We start from the raw sequence: 20,239 nt of genomic DNA on the forward strand, positions 1-20,239 counted from the left end.
AGGTCGTACTAATAGAAAAATATATATATTAATTGTTTAATATATATTAATTGGGATATATTAATTGTTTAATTACAGAAGTTAGATTTGGTAAAATCATAAGACGTGGAAATCGTAATATGAGATACCTAGAGTATTTCTAATATAAAATAATCCATGCTCTCATGTCATAGTAAAAATCGTTGCTAAAGTATAAATGTTATTGTACAAAAAAAGACCAGAATGAACATTGCCTATTTTTGTGATGCTTGATTTCTACTATCTGAAGACGAATTAATGAACATAATGTACCGCATATTTATTTTTCGCGCACCCTCGCTGTATGTTTGTATTTAAGAAATATTAAATAAAGTTTTTAGTCACAACACTGATATACTTTGTGTTTTACAATCGATTTCTCGGGCATCTTATATTAGGAGCACAATTTTTTGACTTTTGATTTGCTCACTTTTTATATTTCTTTAATTTAAAAAAAAATGGAAATTAAATTAAATTTTATATAACATTATCTTAAAGCTTATTAAAATTCCCTTCAAAATGATCTATTATTTTTTTAAATTCTGTCCATGCCTTCAGCATTTACCCAAAATCAACTCGGTATCTCATAATAGGAGCCTTTTCTCTCTCTCTCTCTCTCTCTCTCTCTCTCTCTCTCTCTCTCTCTCTCTACATATATATATATAAAATTGAGTATATAACTTCATATAAAATTATTTTAATGTTTATATCAATTTATAATCAAAGTCTGTTTAACAGAAGGTCTAAATGTGCACTTTATCATTAGTTATTCTTATTTTCCCCTATATATCAGTTAACGATATTAACTTAAATTTTATTTTAGTTGGAATGTAATTTTAATATATATTCTATTTTGTAGCTCTATGCTTCAATTTAATAATTAGAATGTTTAGAGCATTATCGGATCTTATAAAATGTTAAGCCGAAATCATAAGAGTGGCACTTAACGAGCGAAGAAATCGAAGAAACTTTTCTTCATGTAAGACTGACATACAATGATACTTTACACGTTCGTGTATGTGTATGCAAACATATCGGGGAAGGCGTACGAGGTAGTACGGAAACCGACTACTACGAGTTTATACCGGATAAATCTTGTTTCTTCTTAGCGAGTGTGTGGATTCTCTCTCTATTGCTCTCACGGCTTCTCTCATTCGATAAGTCCCTCACTGACTATATTGTCCCTCACGTATACGGCGGAAGCCGTGTATAAAGATGCGAGAATATACGTCAAGGGAAAAACTGAACGTTGAGTCAGACTGTAACGTTTGTCTGACTGCAACGTCTATTTCTACTGCGCGCGTACTGCGCACACTTGCTGTAAAATATGACTTGCAAAATCTGACTTAAATCAAAACATTTTATTTTAATTATAAGTAAATATTCTATACTTTGAAAATTATTTAATTCAACTGAATTAGATTTGAGAACTTTTTGTAACTTATTAAGATTTATATAATTAGGTAGAATAATAACGTGGGAAATGATTTGCTTCAATTGTTGATTCAAGAACTGTAATAGCAGTGATCTTCAATCTGCGTGAATCTTTTACAGTCTGCTTTAGTTCATAGTCAAAAATATAAAATTATATTTTTTATTTTATGCAAACAAAATAAATTATATCATCTGCAAGATTTCTAAAAATGGCCCTCTGAAATCGATCCTTAAAAAAGACTGAATATCACTGGTTTACAAAGAGAAATGTAGTTAATATATACAACGTAGTTGTTAAGCTGATAAACTAACTGTGTACATACTCTATTGAATATTTGCGCGGCGTTAATGGATATATTGTGAATTGCTGATAATCGAATATGAAAAACAGACAGTGATAGCATTAAATGCTGTGTATTATTGAGACGCATGGAATGTTTTTTATTGCGCTTGTGAATGATAAGAAAAATTGCTTTTGTGAAAGTACGCATGATGGTTTAGCGTAACTGCGTAAAAATCGTTAATCATTGTTAACTTTAACAATAAGGATTTAACAATAAGGATTGGAGATTTTTATTCTCAGAAATCAATTCTTCGCGGAGCATCAATGTAATTAGCCCTGATAATAACTATTAATCATACGTATATAAATACATGATGACGCTAGAAAAGGCTTAATAAATTCGATTCTAAAATCAATGCAATTTGTACCGATTTTATCAATGTCCTTATCTTTATACTGTTAGTCAGAAGCCTTTCTCATTATCATTTTTCAATTAAGTATTTTAATTTTGAATATACACGAATTATAATTTTGGAATATGAACGTAGTCTTGTAAATTCAAATACAAATTTTCAAAGTGTTAAAATATTAACTCCAAGCTATATAATAATAACTTGAAGCTGTCGACTTACCAAGCGAAGAGATAAGGTTGCCCCAGAGCTCGGCTGTCTGCCACGCTAAGAAAAAGAAGCCGAAGAATCGTACAACGATGGCATCGACTGGCTGGTCGGTGATTTTAGCATAGACACCGCCAACTTGCGTCAGATATGTGGCCTTAGCAGCCCACATGGGCGCGGCGCCAAGACCCAGGAGAACGCCGGCGGGTACCAAAGTGTAGAATTTGGGATAGAACTGCGAGCCGATGTACGGCGCGTAACACAGCATAGACAGGCAGAGAGTCCACTTGACGGTGAGTCTCTTGATGAGGAAAGTGGGTACGAAGATGCACGAGAGTACCAGGGCGGCGTAGATGGCCGAAAGCGAGACGGTACCGAGACCATCGCTGGCATTGATTGACGACTGTAAATTCGCTGTGCCCTGGAACGCAGTGAACTGCACCATAAAAGCGATGGAGACGGTGCCGATGTTCTTTAGAATACGCCATTTTTCACTGCGCGACAGTTTGAATTTCCGCGATTGTGTATCATCATCCGCTGCCGGAAGCTGCGGCGGCTTCTGCGGCTCCGGCGGTATGCCATCGGTGCCGTCGTCCTTGTAACCCTCGTTCCTGTAACCGACCCCGCTCACGGTCACCGTGTAAACTGTGTCATCACCTCCGCCGCCGCCGCCACCATCACCACCGCCGCCGCCGCCCATACTTCTGCCGCCGTCATTTTGCGACGCCACCATTTTACGTGTCGGCTACCTAGACATACAATTATAATTATAAATGTTTTTTACGTTTTAGATTTTAAAGGATTTTAAACAATACTAATCAGAATTTATTTCTTCTCTCTCAAAAGCAAAATTTAACTAAGCAATGGTACTCTATACCACTCTATAGCTTTCATTACAAAATTTACATTGATATTTAACGTGAATAAAAATGTTCTATGTATAAATTTGACATTTTGATGGAATGCAACCAGTTAAAAAATAAATTGTAATCTTTTGTCGGTTAATCTATTGACGGTAAATAGTTAGTCTATGATATTTGCATAATAATTGACGACGCTTACATCATGAGATATTATTTTATACATTAAAAATATATGTCTATCGCTTTTCATTAAATAAAAATGGTTTTTATATTTAATATATAATATATAAAAATAAAAAATTATATATAATATTTAAAAATTATTTAAGAGTGCTCCTAAAATTACAAAATACTATTTCAGCCGATGCTTAATACTCAATAAAAAGTGAGTACTTGTTCTTGCGTGAGTACTTGTGATTAATGTATGTCCGAGATAAATGAGAGTTTCGTCATCGTTCTTAACGTGAATAAGACACATACAATTACACAAAATCATTCATGTACACAGAGATACACGTACACATCAATATAATTTTATGCACTACACTTACACACACATTGTTTCCTACACAACGATATGATCACGTACATTTACTTCCTGCATTTCTTTATCAGATTGCTGCCTTGGTTCTGCGCATCGCGTGTGTCTATTTTTGATTTATGCAGCTGTAATCTACACTTAAATACTAGACCAATTTCTAGTTACTTACCAACCAATAATGTTTTTATATTTTACAATATTTTATTGCGATTAAATAATAACCAATTAAAATTAGTAACATAGGTCAATTTAATAAAAAAAGGCAATGTTTTTTTTGGAAAGAATAAGATTAAAAATTTATTTGCTACCATTATTTTAGCACCATCATTGTAGATTTCTCAATTAAGTATATGTATAAAAAGGATCTCGTAATCAAATGTTGAGTAAAATAATTTCAATTAAATATTTGGTAATATAATTAAAAATAATTTTACTTTCTTAAAAATTTAATAAGTATTATCACAAATATATAATAATATAACCAATCATTTAGTAATAATTACTAAATATTTAAAAAAATAAAATTTATTTTTGGTTATTCTAACGGAATTTGATTGGAATTATTGCATTCATCATTTGGTAACTATTATCAAACTCTTTTTTTCAGTGATAATATGAAGAAAGAATGAAGATAGTTTGTCATCTCTTGTCAAATCGATCAACCTGCTAACTTAATTATCACCTGATTCACGGTTTTTGCATTAATGAATACTTTTAGCATGTCTAGAATATGTAGTTTGTAATATTAAGACATTGTAATATGTTATTAGAACTAATTTTTGCATATTTGATGACTTTCTCGAAGTCACTTCTGCAAACAAGAATCCGTAAACGTGAACATCGTGACAAACAGCAACCTTTCGAGAGAGAACGGCAAGGCTGCATAATCTTTAAAACGGGTCTGTGACGAGGCAGCTCTCGTTATGTATAATACCCGTATGATACAAAAATATTAATCAAGCGCCAGGGGTATATGCTAATTATAGTAGCGTAACGAACAATCATCACGATCAGGAAGAAGCATATAACGACGAATTCATTTTATTGTTCTTGAGGAAGAAAGATCTACAGAATTAACTGTTATCGAGATAATCCCCTTTATACTTGCATTTCTTATTTTCAATTCATTTAATATAAACGTCATATCAATTTTTATCCTTTAAGAAAATAAATCAGCCTAAAATGGCCATAAATAGAATAATATTAAATCACTATGAAAAGATCAATTTTACAAGTACATTTAGTGCGAATACAAGGAACAGATATGCATACAATTTTGTGATGCACGCGATCTGCAAAATAAATTGACATATAAGACCACTAAGAACAAAATCTTATAAGAATCTATAGTTATTAAATTACATCACTCAAATAAAAAGATGATAAACAGAAAGAATATAAGCACGTACTGCTTTTGCAGTTTAATATTTATATAATTATTATAATTAATTTTTAAAAGGTGGGATTTATTTCTTAAATCTTATAGCTTTTCCTTAAGTAAGATTTGTAATAATTCATTATTTTTCATTGTATTTTTGCCTAAAAATATAATATTGTTTCAACATCACTATAGTGATTTTCTTGTCTTGTTACATTAAATATATTATAACTTACTATAAGATATACTATACTATACTATAAGAATTATTAATAAGAATTATTAATATAATTAAGTTATAATTATTTAATCTTTAAATTGACATAAAAGATGATATAGTTTTGTATAAAAAAATACAATTCATATTCCAATTTTACAACTTGTATATTTTTATTTTAAAATTTTATATATTTCTCGTGTGTGTTCAAATTCAAAAATCAAATAATAAATATTATTACAAAATACAAAATATTATTAACTTATATCGAAAGAAATGTATCAAGACGAATGTAGAAATACAGTCAGTTTAACTTCACGTGTACGTGCTCGACGTTCTTTATTAAGCGTGATTCTCTGAACAATCGCCATATCTCCTGTGCGATAAAAAGCGATTGCTACTCGCGTCCGTGATAATTTTACCATCGACTTTTTCATGGATAAAAAGCATATTGAGCCTGTCTAAGGCCTGATGTTAATTTGCTAAGAAGAAAGAATTATACATTGTGCAAATAATTGAAATGTCCACAAGGTTATTACAATCGTATGATAAAAACAGATATTCCGTAATTATTGTTATGTTTCTTAGAAGGTAAATGATCAAAGTGTTTTTGCAAAACGATTATAACTTATTTCTCGTGCTGTATTGACGTCGAGATATTTTCATTCGTGTGCCAGATAATTTTATTAAAATTGCGTCGTGCACGCGGGTGGATTTATTAAACCGCAAACGTGGCGAATCGCGTGCCTATTCTATTGCGTCACTAGCAGCGAAAATTATGCGGCGCAGAGATAGACACGCTTCGTTACAACCGCACGTCCAAATAATCAACGTGACGTTTTTCTACTCTTATTGCAAAGCATCGGTCGACGCACGCATATTTTTGTACAATGACAAAGTAGAGACTACATACAAAAGACTAAATAACTAATGATATTACAAAAGAAATAATTGTCAAAGTAAGTAAAAATAGACTAAATGAGAAACAATGTTCTGAATTATATCTTTTTCAAGAAGCATTTAATGTAATTGTTAAAAATTGCTATTTTACAAATAAAAAAATAAAATAAAACTTTTTATGAAATGTAAATATATATATTTAATAAAATGTAAATATATATAATTAAATTAAAAAATATATTAATATTTCAAAATATTTGTATCTTAAATCAACTTTTATATCAGCCTTAAGAGAGATATACGAAATAAAAAATATTTCTCTATGCACTTCATTCGATTTCTCTTAATTCTACGAATCGGCTTTAACTATAACATATTATAAATATACACAAATTATTCTATATAGAAATTTATTGGAAGAGATTTTTTTCTAAGAATATACTAATGTGGCTCCGCACGTGGCTCCTGTTTCTTTTCTTTGAAACATTTTTTAGAAACGTAAATTTTCGGTCTTTCGCCTTGCTGTGTGTAAGATTAGAAGATGTAAAGAAGGATCAATGATTTATCGGCTCATTAAATCTCCTCAGCAAATCCCTGTTCATGAAAATAAATTGACTGACCCAGCACCAGAAACCGGTGGAATTAAGACGATTTGTCGTTGGTGAAAGCCGGTTTGGATCGGCTAGATCCGTAATATACGTTCGGTGTCGACGACTGAAGGCATTTCGCTTGGGGGAATGCCTATATAATCGCATAACTCACGCCAAGCAAGTGGACTGTCATTATGAGGCTCTGCTTAATATTAGAAAGAAGCACTAATATATGCAAAGATTCTTGCGAATAAGCGACGACGAATGAATATCGGCAATCTATAATATATCCTTCCTACCAAAAGCGAGTACATAAACAGTGAGTTTTACGCCAACACAGTAAAACCTTTTACAGGACCCTTGAGCAGCTAGAAAAAGATACGTACTACTTCGCGAAGAGATGGGCGACTGCAGCGATTATTCAATTTCAAAATAATGTCGCACGCTCGTAGGATGACGATATGATGAAACGTCTAATTACCTTGACATGAAAACAGAAGACACAGACAGTGTCTAGATTTTTTGTACAATGCGAACTATGCAGTTACTGTCCGTCAATGACGAAAACCATGATTGCCACAGACACGAGTTCACGAGACAAGATGTTTAGTAACTCAGCCGACCAAAGTTTGTCCCGTTTTCTCCGACGTCTTCCATCATTTTTTGCTGAATTTACATCATAAAGTCGTAAGTTGCTAGACCAATACTCTCGCTAATCTCCTCGGAAACTTCTCAATTATATATACATGATTGTCGTCCGTGGAAATATCTATGGAAATATCTATATCAATTAAAGAGATAACACTGGCAGAAAAAAGCTACTGTTTTATGTGAGTTCCCATGAGATGAATTTTTAATTATTTTCATTTTGTTATTAAGCGTATCATTTACAAATCAAGATTTGTCATAACTATCTAGCAGAATATCTCCGACAATACAAGTCATGTGTTGTGCAAGCAGACATTGGTCGAGAATGCATGTACAAGTAAACATGTAAATATTCATTGCAAGGACAGATAATATCACCTTCGATCATCACTTCTTACCTCGAGAATATCATAAAAAGATCCTAAGGTTCTCATATGATATAAATAGCAAAATGAGATATGATAAATCTTACACTACACTGTGAAAAAATGTACTAAATTTTAATAAATATTTATTTAATGAATTAGCTAATTAAACATTTATTTACAGTAAATAAATATTTACTTAATATATAATACAAAAAAATGATATGATAAATCTAATTGTTTTAACTCTACAAGGAAATAAAATATTCTAAATTTTAGTAAATCATTTATTTGAATAGTATCAACTAAACATTTACTAAATATAAAGATATATTTATAATATTTAATACAAGATTAAATTTGATTTAACAATCATTTTTTTGTATATTGAGTAAATATTTATTTATTGTAAATGTTTAATTAGCATTAATACAAATAAATATTTATTAAAATTTAATATATTTTTTCACAGTGTAGCATATAATAATATTAAATAATAAAAGATTTTACATTTTAAAAATCTAATGAAGAAGGTGCTCTATATTCTTTCTATTGCTTCTAATGAAGGAAAATTCTATGAAAAACATATAAAGTATTAGCTCAAATAAAATATTAGCAATAAATGTGAAATACAAACATGTTTCAAGGCTGGTAAATGTTGCAACACGAGTGTTCGACACGAACAAGAGAAAAAAACTGCCGATACCAAGACAGATCCTAAGTGTGATTATAAAACAACATTATTTCCATCATTAATAACATTTTATATGTGTCTATATGTTATTCGCTTATGTTAAATAGTCCGCTAGCGGTTCTTTAAACTCGGAGATGTCATCGTGCGATGTCACCTAGCGAAACGGCGCACTTCTTCTCCGAGACGATTGGGAACACAAACGGATGGAATTTTTTTTCTCGCACGGTGAAATCGAACGCGCAGGCGAGAGGGCATCGTCACGAGGAACGGGATGGGAAAAAATTCCATTCGCTTTGCACTTTCGAATCGCGTGAACAGACGTGTCGATTGAGTTTAGTTAAAGCCGAGCGCGAGAGTTACATATGTGGACGTCCTTGCGAATAACCTCAGAGCCATTTTGCACCAGCTTTTGCTATCACCGACAATTCTGATAAAGCTTAAAAATTTATTAAGAGAAAATCGATGAAATTAAACACAAATGAATCTAAAATCACCATATTCGGTTAAGACAAATTTTTAGGTCTAATATTTTTTGTGAATTGTACAATCCAAACAAATTGTGCGCCGATTATATTTGTTGATTTTAAAGTACAGTCTTAGATGAAACTGAAATAGTAATATCACACATTAAATTGACAAGCAATTTAATATTATCGATATTAATTAGCATTTTTAAAACCCTGTGTAAATAATTTAGTACGAAAAATATTAATTCAGCCAATCGAACTCGGATCTTAAATTTTAAATGATACATTCAGTCAATTCAAATTGATCTATGTGTAGGTTTTTATCTCTTTCTTTGGTCAATATTTTTGTTGAATTAATGATTTTGCGCAAGTTGTATAAGAGTACAACTGTACGAAAGGCTGAATTTACATATCTAAAAAAAACAGCTTAAATATACTTATGAATAATTTTTGAAAATATATTTACAAATTCCCCTCTCTTCCTGTATTTTTTATTTAAATGATTTAAATTCGTTCTATCGTAGTAGAGACAAATCGCTCTTTTATTTTAAAAATGACACAACTAAAACTTGTCATTTAATTTATCCAATGTCACATAAACAAAAATTATGAAAATCGTGCAAAAATAAAATTTCTTTTTTGCATTTTCTTTAATATTCATTTAATTTATCCAATCGATAATAAAATGTATAAAATGTATAATAGTGCCATTTTCTTTTCTATTTAGACAGCTGTAGAATGTAACTAATCTTAAATGTAATCATCGTCAATGTTCCATTTTCTCATTTACGTAATTCCCCTCATACGAGTGAAGTGATTATTTCATGAAGCGATGTAGCAAAAGTGAATACAAGTACACCTGTGTATCTTTGATTATGGTACATAGAGCACATACACGATTCTTAGCGTAATATACACGCAATCGTATATGTTATACGAGTCTTTTCATAAGGAAAAAAAATACAAATGCCAGATAAAGCGTGTACTCGCGATGAAAAAATAATCGATTTCTGCATCTGTTATTTTTCATCGAAGATCGAAGAAGGAGGAAAAGAATCATATACTCTCATCATATGGAAAATAAAGGATGATCGGTACTATAATAATCAATAATATGTTCTCCAATTACCATCGACAATTACCATTACATTTGCGGAATTGAATGTCATATCAATCCCATGTACCTGGCACAAAGCAGTACCGCAAATTATCGCGTTCGCATCTTTTCAATTTTAATAATTTATGTATTCTTCTTTAAACGTAATTCTGAATAATTGAAGCGAAATGCCCGTTGGAGTGTAATAATCATACGCAATCATTTGTATAACTCTCATTACTATCTTATTACTACTTCATCCAAACTAATCACTGAAATAATCAATCTCAGACGAAAATATCATTTTAAAACAATTTCGATATAAAATAAAATAATTTCAGAAAAGTCTTCGACAACATAATATCAAAATATATTATAAATAAATAATTATTTTTCCACTGTTTATAACCAACTTATGTACGTTGATTATTAAATTTGCGAAAAGAATTTTTTTTTCAACAGTTGTATCCCTTACGTTCACCTTCTTATTAACGGTGCTCAGATGGCACGTACGAGGGTGCTTGTAGATTCGCATGTCGTCGATGTAATCAACGTGAATGCGTGACCGACCGTGCCATGCCGTGACACGTGTCACGATGTGCATCACAATTAAACGGCGCTTACAAGTAATCGACCACTCCTTTATACCCCCACGTCTCTATTTCAAATGACTTTTCTAGTACCCATTGTTGGTTTTTCCACCATTCGCGTATTCTATACGAAAATCGTACAGAGAGAAGAATATTAAGTAGATGCACAGGAGAATGTAACTAAAGTATAGATAAAGTATAGAACTAAAGTATAGACTGTAAATGAAAAGAGAATAATGTGATAATAAAATGTTACGCGCAATGAATGAAACGTTACGAGCGATGGAAAAATCTTAAAGATAAGATAAATAAAAGCAGATAAGTAAAAAATTCCACTACCATAAACGAAACGCCGTTTTAACAATCGTCGACTATTTAGAAGTATCGAAGATTACTCATTAAGTCGACCTCGATTATGCAATGGTAGAACGCAGCGCACGATCGTTGCGTTCTATACCGTTCGTCCGGTTTTGCCAAATTATCATCGATGTACGTCACCGAAAATGCGATAACAATGATGTATTAATAATAATGATATTGTTTGGATGGCAAACTCATGGAACAAAGATGTTATTACTGCACATCTTATCTTATTAATTTTTTAGCAAGCATGATATTTCATTAATTTATATTATCTTGTCATTTTTATATTATTTTATATTATTACTTTTTATAATCCTTCTCTATTTACAATAAAATAAAAAAAATGAAAACTAGAATGTTTTACTACTTTTAAATAAATAAACAAATAATAAACAAAATAAATAAACAAAACAAAATGTTTTGCTGTTATGTCACAAATAAACTCTTCCATACAATCAGCAGCGAAGCTGCATAATGCACACACCGCTGACTCAGCGCGGTTATCAGTGGATTATTAATGGCCAAGGAATGGAAATATGCGTTACTTATAACGCCGTTACTTATAATACTTTTTATCATTACTTTGTTAAAATAATGATTTAATGTAATGACGTTGCAAATTTTTTTATGGCAGTAACGGTAACATCAGAGTTGGAAAAGTTTATTTGTTTATTGTAACGAATCAGAAAAATTACTCGTTGTTTGTAACGTATAAAGAACGTGTCGATGTATTATAAGTAACAAATTACTTTTTTCAATAAATAACACGTAGTGATGACAAGTTACATTTTAAAATGACTTTGCTAACTTTAGTTAGTTATCGTTACAGTCATAAAAAAAATTGCAATGTGATTATTAAATTGTTATTATATAGTATAACAGTAAAGAAAACAATGTTACTATACTTCCCTTAACAATTACATGTGGCATACGAAAATCATAAACTTGGTATTAAGTACGGCAATTGATTATCCAGCAGCATATAAGGCACTCAAAGGCAATAAGTCAAAATGACATCGGCATAAACATTTCTTTCGATCATCGATATAACATATATTATGCACTACTATTCAGTATGAAAAAGATATAATAATAAAAAAGAGAAATTAATATGTATAAATTTTATATATAGATTTAACAAATATGTTAAAAAATAATTTTTGACATTAACATTTGATATAATTAGAATCGTCTTCAGAATTTTTCTCGGTGTGGTAAATGAAGTATAATCTGTAAGAATATTAGTACTTTAATAGTACTTTAATTTTATTAACATTCGATAAGATTGATGGTTCTCGAGGTATATCTCAATCAAAAAATCACGATCATGGAATCTGCCGACTAAACTCTTCAAACGAAGGCAATGACCGCGCATTAATTATTCTATCATCTAGAACGAAGAACTTTCGACTTTATGCTCTATAAATTTGGCGTTATATCGAAAGATGATTGATTTGACGATTTAATTTAATTCACGCGGAAATTTAATTCATAAAAACTGTTAATTAATTAGAATTCTGGTTAAAAATGAACGAATTCAAATTTTCTGGTTAAATTTATTAGAATTCTAATTGAGATAATCGGAATTCTGATTGATCTAATTTTCTGATTCGTCTATTTTCAACCAGACATTTTTTTCAGTGCAGATATGTATATGTGTTAATAGTTTGTAATGGGTGCCTTCCATTTAGTGACAAAGATACAAGTTGACACAAGTATCGTTCTATTTTTATTCATGGAATGTAAAGTAATATTATCTATATAATGTTATTTGATTCGAGAGAGGAATTTTAGCAATGGAAATTTTTATACAAATAATTGGATTAATTGTCTGTTTGATATATCATATACCTCGAAATTATAATTATTGATATTTTAAATATAAATCATCGTGAAAACCGCCCATACACCGCTCATGGATTTAGAACCAACCGAACTGTAGTCCGTGGTCAAGATAAGGTCAAGGTATCGTCAAAGTGGCTTGACCGACATTTAAATCTCTTTCCGTTTCTTCCGCCTTTCTCCCTTCCTCTTATTATCAGATATCAAGGTTGCGTTTGGAGAACTCGGTATCAGCGCTATTATATCATTCTATATTTGTTGTATTACGTCCAATGAACAATAAAGGTAGAATAACATAATAGCGCTGATAGCTGATACTCCCCGAACGTAGCCCAAGGCTCACTCATACTATATTTGTACTACTGCCACAGTGCATTTGGATTCCATGTAAAAATACAATTCTTTCTGTTGTAGTAGATATTATATGACTATAAAACAGCTGTGCAGTTCCGATATGCTTTCTATTGTTGTATGATAAAAACTAACATTTCTATTTCTGTAAGATACGCTCAAATGTTTATTAATTAAGAAAATAGAAATATTTTTCGAACAGAGTAATATTTCTTGCTATAAATCAAAATTAATTCATGTAAATAAAGTGATAAAATAATATATTAATAATAGATAACAATGATGATAAAGTTTGCTAATATTGTGTACAAGATTTAGTTAATAATTATAAGCAACATAGATACATTAGAAATAAATACAATTTTGAGAAATCGAAAGAAACAACGTTCTCAAATTACTATATATAGCAAGAGTAAAATTCGCATATGGTATACTTTCGCGTCGTTTCGTTGGAAGTCTACGAACGTCTCGGACAATCTAGGAAGGCCGTGACGATGAATCGAGGTCACACTCTTGCGAACAAGCGCGCGCGAGGGAATCTATCTTTTAGAACATGGTTATTTACACAGGATGTATACGATCTGTCGTGAGGCGTTATTAAATTATCAAGCTAACGTTCGATCTTCTCAGCAATGTCGACAATTGATTACTCAATCCGATATAATCGCACACGTGTTTCCGGGTGAAGCGAAAGGGAAGAACGCGACACCAATCCAATAAAACGGAGGATCTTTAAAATTATCAGCCTTGGATGGCGCCATTATTAAAAACAAACCATTTCTGGGCCTTGTATCGGTTCTCCGAGTTCATATATATCTTCTTTTTACAACACCTTCTAAATCGTGCATATACGTATGTTATGATCCAGTTTTGCCATACGTATCACGTGCATACGAATCGTCAGAAAAAAATAATAAAACATTTCCAATTCAATTCGTGATGCAAACCATGCCTTTCATAACTTTAATTTGCGCATTAACGGCAAAAATCTATGTCACGATACTTTGTGGATTTGATTCTGTTACAGACTATTCTATTATATGCTATATTTATTATATTTGTAACATATTTTATATTGTAATATATAAAATATTAATATTAATAATTAATATTAATAATTAATATTAATAATATATTAGACAATAATAATTATTTATATAGACGTGAAAACGTGATTTTTAATAAGTTCAAATTTATAAGTTAAGTTACTTGATACTACAGCGGCATTAGAAAAGATATAGCAATAATTATCTGCGAAAATTTTTTGTATATTATTGCAGCTTTAATAAAATTACCGTAACTTTAATAAAATTCATACTTTTTGTCTCAACATTTATTAGATTTCCTTGAAAGATCGAGAAAATTAACAGGATATGCATCATCTTAGCGATTCACACAGTAATTTAAGCGATATAGCATTACATAATGTCCAACTCGATGAAACAGTTTACTAATGATTCCTGATGACAATAAATGCGCTGTTATGTTCGTGAAGTGATTAGAAGTATCCGGTAGAATTTTTTATGGACGCTGTAATTTTTCTCCAGCACTTTAACCTATTATTATATTGACAGGAACTTATATCCAATTGAGATGTAAATTAAAATAATAAATGCTACTCTTTAGCAACCTATTTTATTCTTAATCAATCTAAAATGCTAACAACATTTAGTAACACCAATATATGTGTAAAACTATATTAATGTTGTTAATGTTAGTTAATCTAAATCAATATTCTATGATTAAACAGAAAAACTGGAGAAATAAATCATATTATGTATGTATAAATATACATATCTATGAAATTTATTGAGTTCAATACAATTATTAATTTACTCAATTAAGAATATTTAATTATTGATTAGAAATAAAATATTCAATTAACAATATATAATTATTGATTAGAAAATCAAAATTATTTTTTAAAAAATTATCAAATAAGTTTATCAAGTCAAGTATATTTTTTCTCAACTTTTTTCTATTTACTTTTTCATATCTGTCCCTTTTGACACTCCATGATTTCTCAATTTAAATATATATTACACTGCGAAAAAAATAGCTCATTTGATTAAATTAGTTTAATCGTCTTTATTTATTTTGTTAGAGAATGTATGTATTTGATTCAAATACACATATAACGTTTAAATTCATATATTCTTCACATCAAAAGAAATAAAGATGAACTAAATTAATTTAGTTAAACGAACAATTTTTTTCTCTGTGTGCATATAACAAATGATTTTGTCTGACAATGAGAAAGCATTATTCAGAATTGAATAGTAATTGATCGAAAAAATTCACTAGTTGTCACATTATACGTATTACATCATTGGCGATCGGTATTATCACCGTGAGAAACAAGATTGCATACACAAGACCTAAGGCAAGAAATATTTTCTTGATTAAATCGATCGATCAGATGACGTTATGCATATCATTAAACGATTCTCAAGAAAGATAAACTAGTGTAACGGTACTCGAAGCTCGCGGCTGTTAATTATCGATTAATGAAAAACAATCTGGTTAAGAACCTCGCCAATTGTTTTAATTGCTCTTATTGATTTTTGATACGAAAAAAGGATGTTATTTTTTATACCTACGATGGAAGATGACTTATGAATATAATAATGTTCAACGATGTCACTTAATCAATGTATAAACAAAACTCGATCCTTTTAATATTACGCAACATTGAATAACATTGCGATGACTGCAAAATCGTTAATTCTTTTTATTTCTTTGAACTCTTCTATAAAAAAGCGCAAAGAGAATTCTTTGTAGTCTCAGCTGATCTATCTTCGATGCAAATTTCTACAACGTTGGTATCTTTTTCCTGTGACCTAGGCCAAAGATGACACCGAACCATTATACATAAAGGCGACAATGAAAGGTCCTTGCGAAAAGAAAAGATACCACCGAGTTATTTCGTTCGTTCGGCATGCATGCAAGAGAAGCACACGTCGTTCGCGCATGCAAATGCACGCCACTGCATCGCAAATCTTCCGAGGTTGATATTTGTCAATATTAATTACGGCGCGTACTTTTTTTCTAACCTTGAAGTCGGCAGAATTTTTTATATTCTTTACATTTCGATAAAAAAGTGTCACACTCAAGAATTTAACAAGTATGGTAGATATTTGACAAAGTAATATCGCTTTAAATAAGATTTCATAGCAATAAGTTGAATTCAACAGACAATAGCAAAAGCAATAATAAATATACAATTATACTTAACTTTGTAAATAAATTGAATAAATTATAATTGTAATAATCTAGCAAATAGCTGAACATTATTTAATTTTTAATTTATGAAGTACCTTTACCTAAAATTGTACATTTATTATTGCTTTTGCTATGATCTGTCAAATTTAGCAGTAAAAATTCTACGGACAACGTAAAATTTAATAGCACAATATAAAATTTTGTACGTCCGCAATATATTATTATGTGTTACTAAATGCTCGCGTTTGTATATCACGTTCAGTCGCGGAAGGATTACGCATTATTTATACACATGCAAGACAGCTGCGTGAGCATGCGTTGACGTACATACGTATGGATCATTGATCGGCGTCAGCGCATTGTTCTACCTGTTAAATTAGGCTAATATTGATTACAAATGATATGAATTGAATTTAGCTTTCTCGGCGACATTCGCTCAACTTACTTCGGCGATTTCGATACAGAAAGACTGTGAAAGACAAAATACTGTTCGATCAGATTAATATTTGCTTAATTTTGTAAAGATGGTTCACATCGCTTTTACATTACACAATACTGCCGTGTTATCACGCAGTGTGACTAAACGCGGCGAATCGCGGAGTAATAATAAATGGAATAATACGGAAATATATAATGGCTCTGAACGATTTTCAATCATGCGGATCGTAATTATATTCGTATCATAATGTCCAACGTACGTCTTCGCGCACAATGTAGAATAGGCGCAGAACACGCAATAGATCCCACTCGTTTTCCTACGAAATTAATTTTCATACTCGCGTTTTCATCCTGATTAATTCCGCCTTATCTGCACGTACAATCGCAAATTAAATATAGCAATCCTATTTATATACAACTCATTCTGTGTATAATATAATGAGATTAGATCATCTCAACGCTTCTTTCAATTGAAATTTAAACTGTCCTAAAATAATCTCTAACAAAAATCTAACGCGAGTGACCTCGTCTAACTAAATAATAAACTTAACTAAATAATCGCTTAGAACTTCTTTGTCATAATTAATAAGTATCACAAATTAATTGGTGGTACATATAAGATTTTATATGAACACGCACTATTGATAATCCTATCGATGTATCGCTATCGATGTCAATATGCTTGTATTTTACCCACTCCTAGACTTTATTGCACCTGCATCTATTCGTTGTACATTAACTGAGACGTGCGAGACAAACGTACGCACGTGGCCGGAGGGATACTATATATTCATTATGGTTTAGAAAGTCCGCGAAACGATCGGCTCGTGAATGTTACAATCGTTTCACAACGAATTATCAGGTAAGGTGTTCTTGTGCGGATGTGTAATCTTCATAGTTGAAGGACATAATAGATCACACAAGGATTCTCGATAAAAAAAAATCTTTGATTCATTATGCACCGGCCAATGGTTGATTTTACACTCAATCGTGCCTGGAGGAAAATAACTGTCGTTATTAGCACTCCTGCAAGAAATATGTAAAACTAACTGTAAACGTCGTAACCGTTACGCGAGATTTGTGTGCCGCCTACTATTTACTAATGCATATGTACTTAAAATATCAAGCCTCGATTATCGAGATATATTGAAAAATAAGATTAAGTATGAGGTTAAGTTTTCTTTCCATAAATCATGTTATGATATTATGTATATGAAAGACTTTTCCATAAATTTGTGTCTAAATTTAATCTTGAATTTTTAACTCGTTGTATATCTAACTTAAATTACCATATACTATTACTCCTCGACTATATCATAAAATTTTAATCAATAATTTTCACACAATCTTTCTTATACATAACACTCTTTAATTTAATTAAGAATTAATTTCTATGAGTAGTCCAACGTACTTGCGTGTGATCTGCAAAAAGATTAATAACTAATAGTATAAAAATGCGCCTATTATATTCTATCATATTTGTGTAATACGATCAAAAGATCTCTGTCAACAAATTAAATATGATGATCGATGTGACTTATTCACAAGATAAATAATGCTTTCAAATGCCCATCATTGCACAATAAAATTATATCTTATTACTTAATAAAAATAATTAATTATATATATTGCTATATTAAAAAGTAAACTAATATCGTTATGCATTATTTAATCTAAAAAAAATCTTGCGTTATATAATTTATTAAAATTCGATCTCTGCAACTGTAAATTGATACCAGTTAAGGTTATTGTTTATAGATTCTGAGTTTATTCAAAGAATAAATTTCGACTGACATCTGTTTATTTCAATAACTACACACACATAAAGTGCAATAGTTTTGAATTTCGGTGAACTTACATAGCATGTCAAATAAACCAGAAAACATAATGTTATCTTTGCTTTTTAACTACGATGTCTTTAAGCATACATAGCGCAATTTTATGTCGCACTTGGCGATCATAAATGTCTTAACAATCTTCCGTCAACTCCCTCATACCTTTTGAACACATCACCGTGTAAAAGATTTCGATGTAAAAGATTACATATTTTCCGTAATTCACTTGAAGTGAACGAAAAGAAAAGAAATAAAGAAAAGACTATTTAAACTATGTACGATATGTCGAAAAGAAATTAACCCATTTTACCCGTTTATGAACATTGCATATCGAATATGTTGAAAATCTTTAGATTTTAAAAGAATACTCGTTTAAAAATAGGAAGACCCACATACGCATGTGTGATTATATTGAGTTGTCCGGATGTTGAAGGAAAATTTAAACGCAGAAAATTTAAATTTTAATATACATTTATTAAATTATATAGGTTAGTTGGCATGAACTTTCAACAACTCAATATATACATTTCTGAAATATTGTGAAAGATCGCCGTGTTTTATATATTAAGCGATCATTAGATGTTCTTGTAATTTTATTCTGTCTCGTTATATTACCGCGCATCATAGAGCACGTCTCCCCTGTGGCTCCTGAAATATTTCATTATTCTTATCGCGGGTTTAATTAGTCATTATTCAGTCGCCTCATCGCTCAATATTATGCAGACATAGCCGTGTGATATTAATAGAAGTAATTTATTACAGAATTTTTATTAGGTTAGCCTTTCTTTTAACGTTAGTAATATACACAAGTGAATATTATATATCTTTTTTTATCGCAAGATCAATAATTATAACTATATAAAGTGTCTATTTAATGAAAATTGTTTATGTGAAAAATGCAATATTATGTTTTATTTATAATTACGAAGTTAGTTTAATAGTTTTTTCTTGAGTGCATTACGAAAGATAATAATAAAGTAGACACAATCCTTTCACTTTTATAACGTCGAGTTTTGAATTTTTGAATATTGAAATTTTTCAATTCTTATATTTCAATCCTATCAGAAAAACTTTCGTTTAACAAATATGAAATTACTATATTAGGAAAAGCATTGTAATACTACAAGCAACAAAGCCTGTAACATTTTTATTGAAATCCTTGCTGATATGTTTCTGTACAATGTGTCACACGTCAACGTAATCATATATTTCTATAGAAAGATAAAAATCACGAGAGCTTTTTCTTTTACCGCATCCAAATAAAATATCGATGAAATCGCTGGCAAATCAAAGTTCAAATCTTATAATGATATGTACAAAAGTGAAATTAGTTAGGTAACAACTTTCTGTAATTCATCTTGAGTATAGAATTTCTAGTGTAATTATAAATCTGTCATAATCGATTTTAGCTACAATTATAACATAATAAAATATCTAATCAAACACATTAATAGATATTTTGTTTGATATTTTATTATATATATATA

The 20,239-nt window shown here is 30.5% G+C and overlaps 1 protein-coding gene across 1 annotated transcript in view; it reads right to left on the reverse strand.

The window, feature by feature from the left end:
* LOC108685986 (UNC93-like protein) overlaps positions 1–20,239 on the reverse strand; it is a 48,918-nt gene that overhangs the window by 26,714 nt on the left and 1,965 nt on the right. Inside the window, exon 2 of the mRNA XM_018191009.1 lies at positions 2,368–3,101. Within this exon, the coding sequence (XP_018046498.1) occupies positions 2,368–3,085 (718 nt within the window). The 5' untranslated portion in view covers positions 3,086–3,101. The remainder of the gene's footprint in view (positions 1–2,367; positions 3,102–20,239) is intronic.

The sequence above is a fragment of the Atta colombica genome, unplaced genomic scaffold, assembly GCF_001594045.1.
Source record: "Atta colombica isolate Treedump-2 unplaced genomic scaffold, Acol1.0 scaffold163, whole genome shotgun sequence".
Taxonomy (NCBI): domain Eukaryota; kingdom Metazoa; phylum Arthropoda; class Insecta; order Hymenoptera; family Formicidae; genus Atta; species Atta colombica.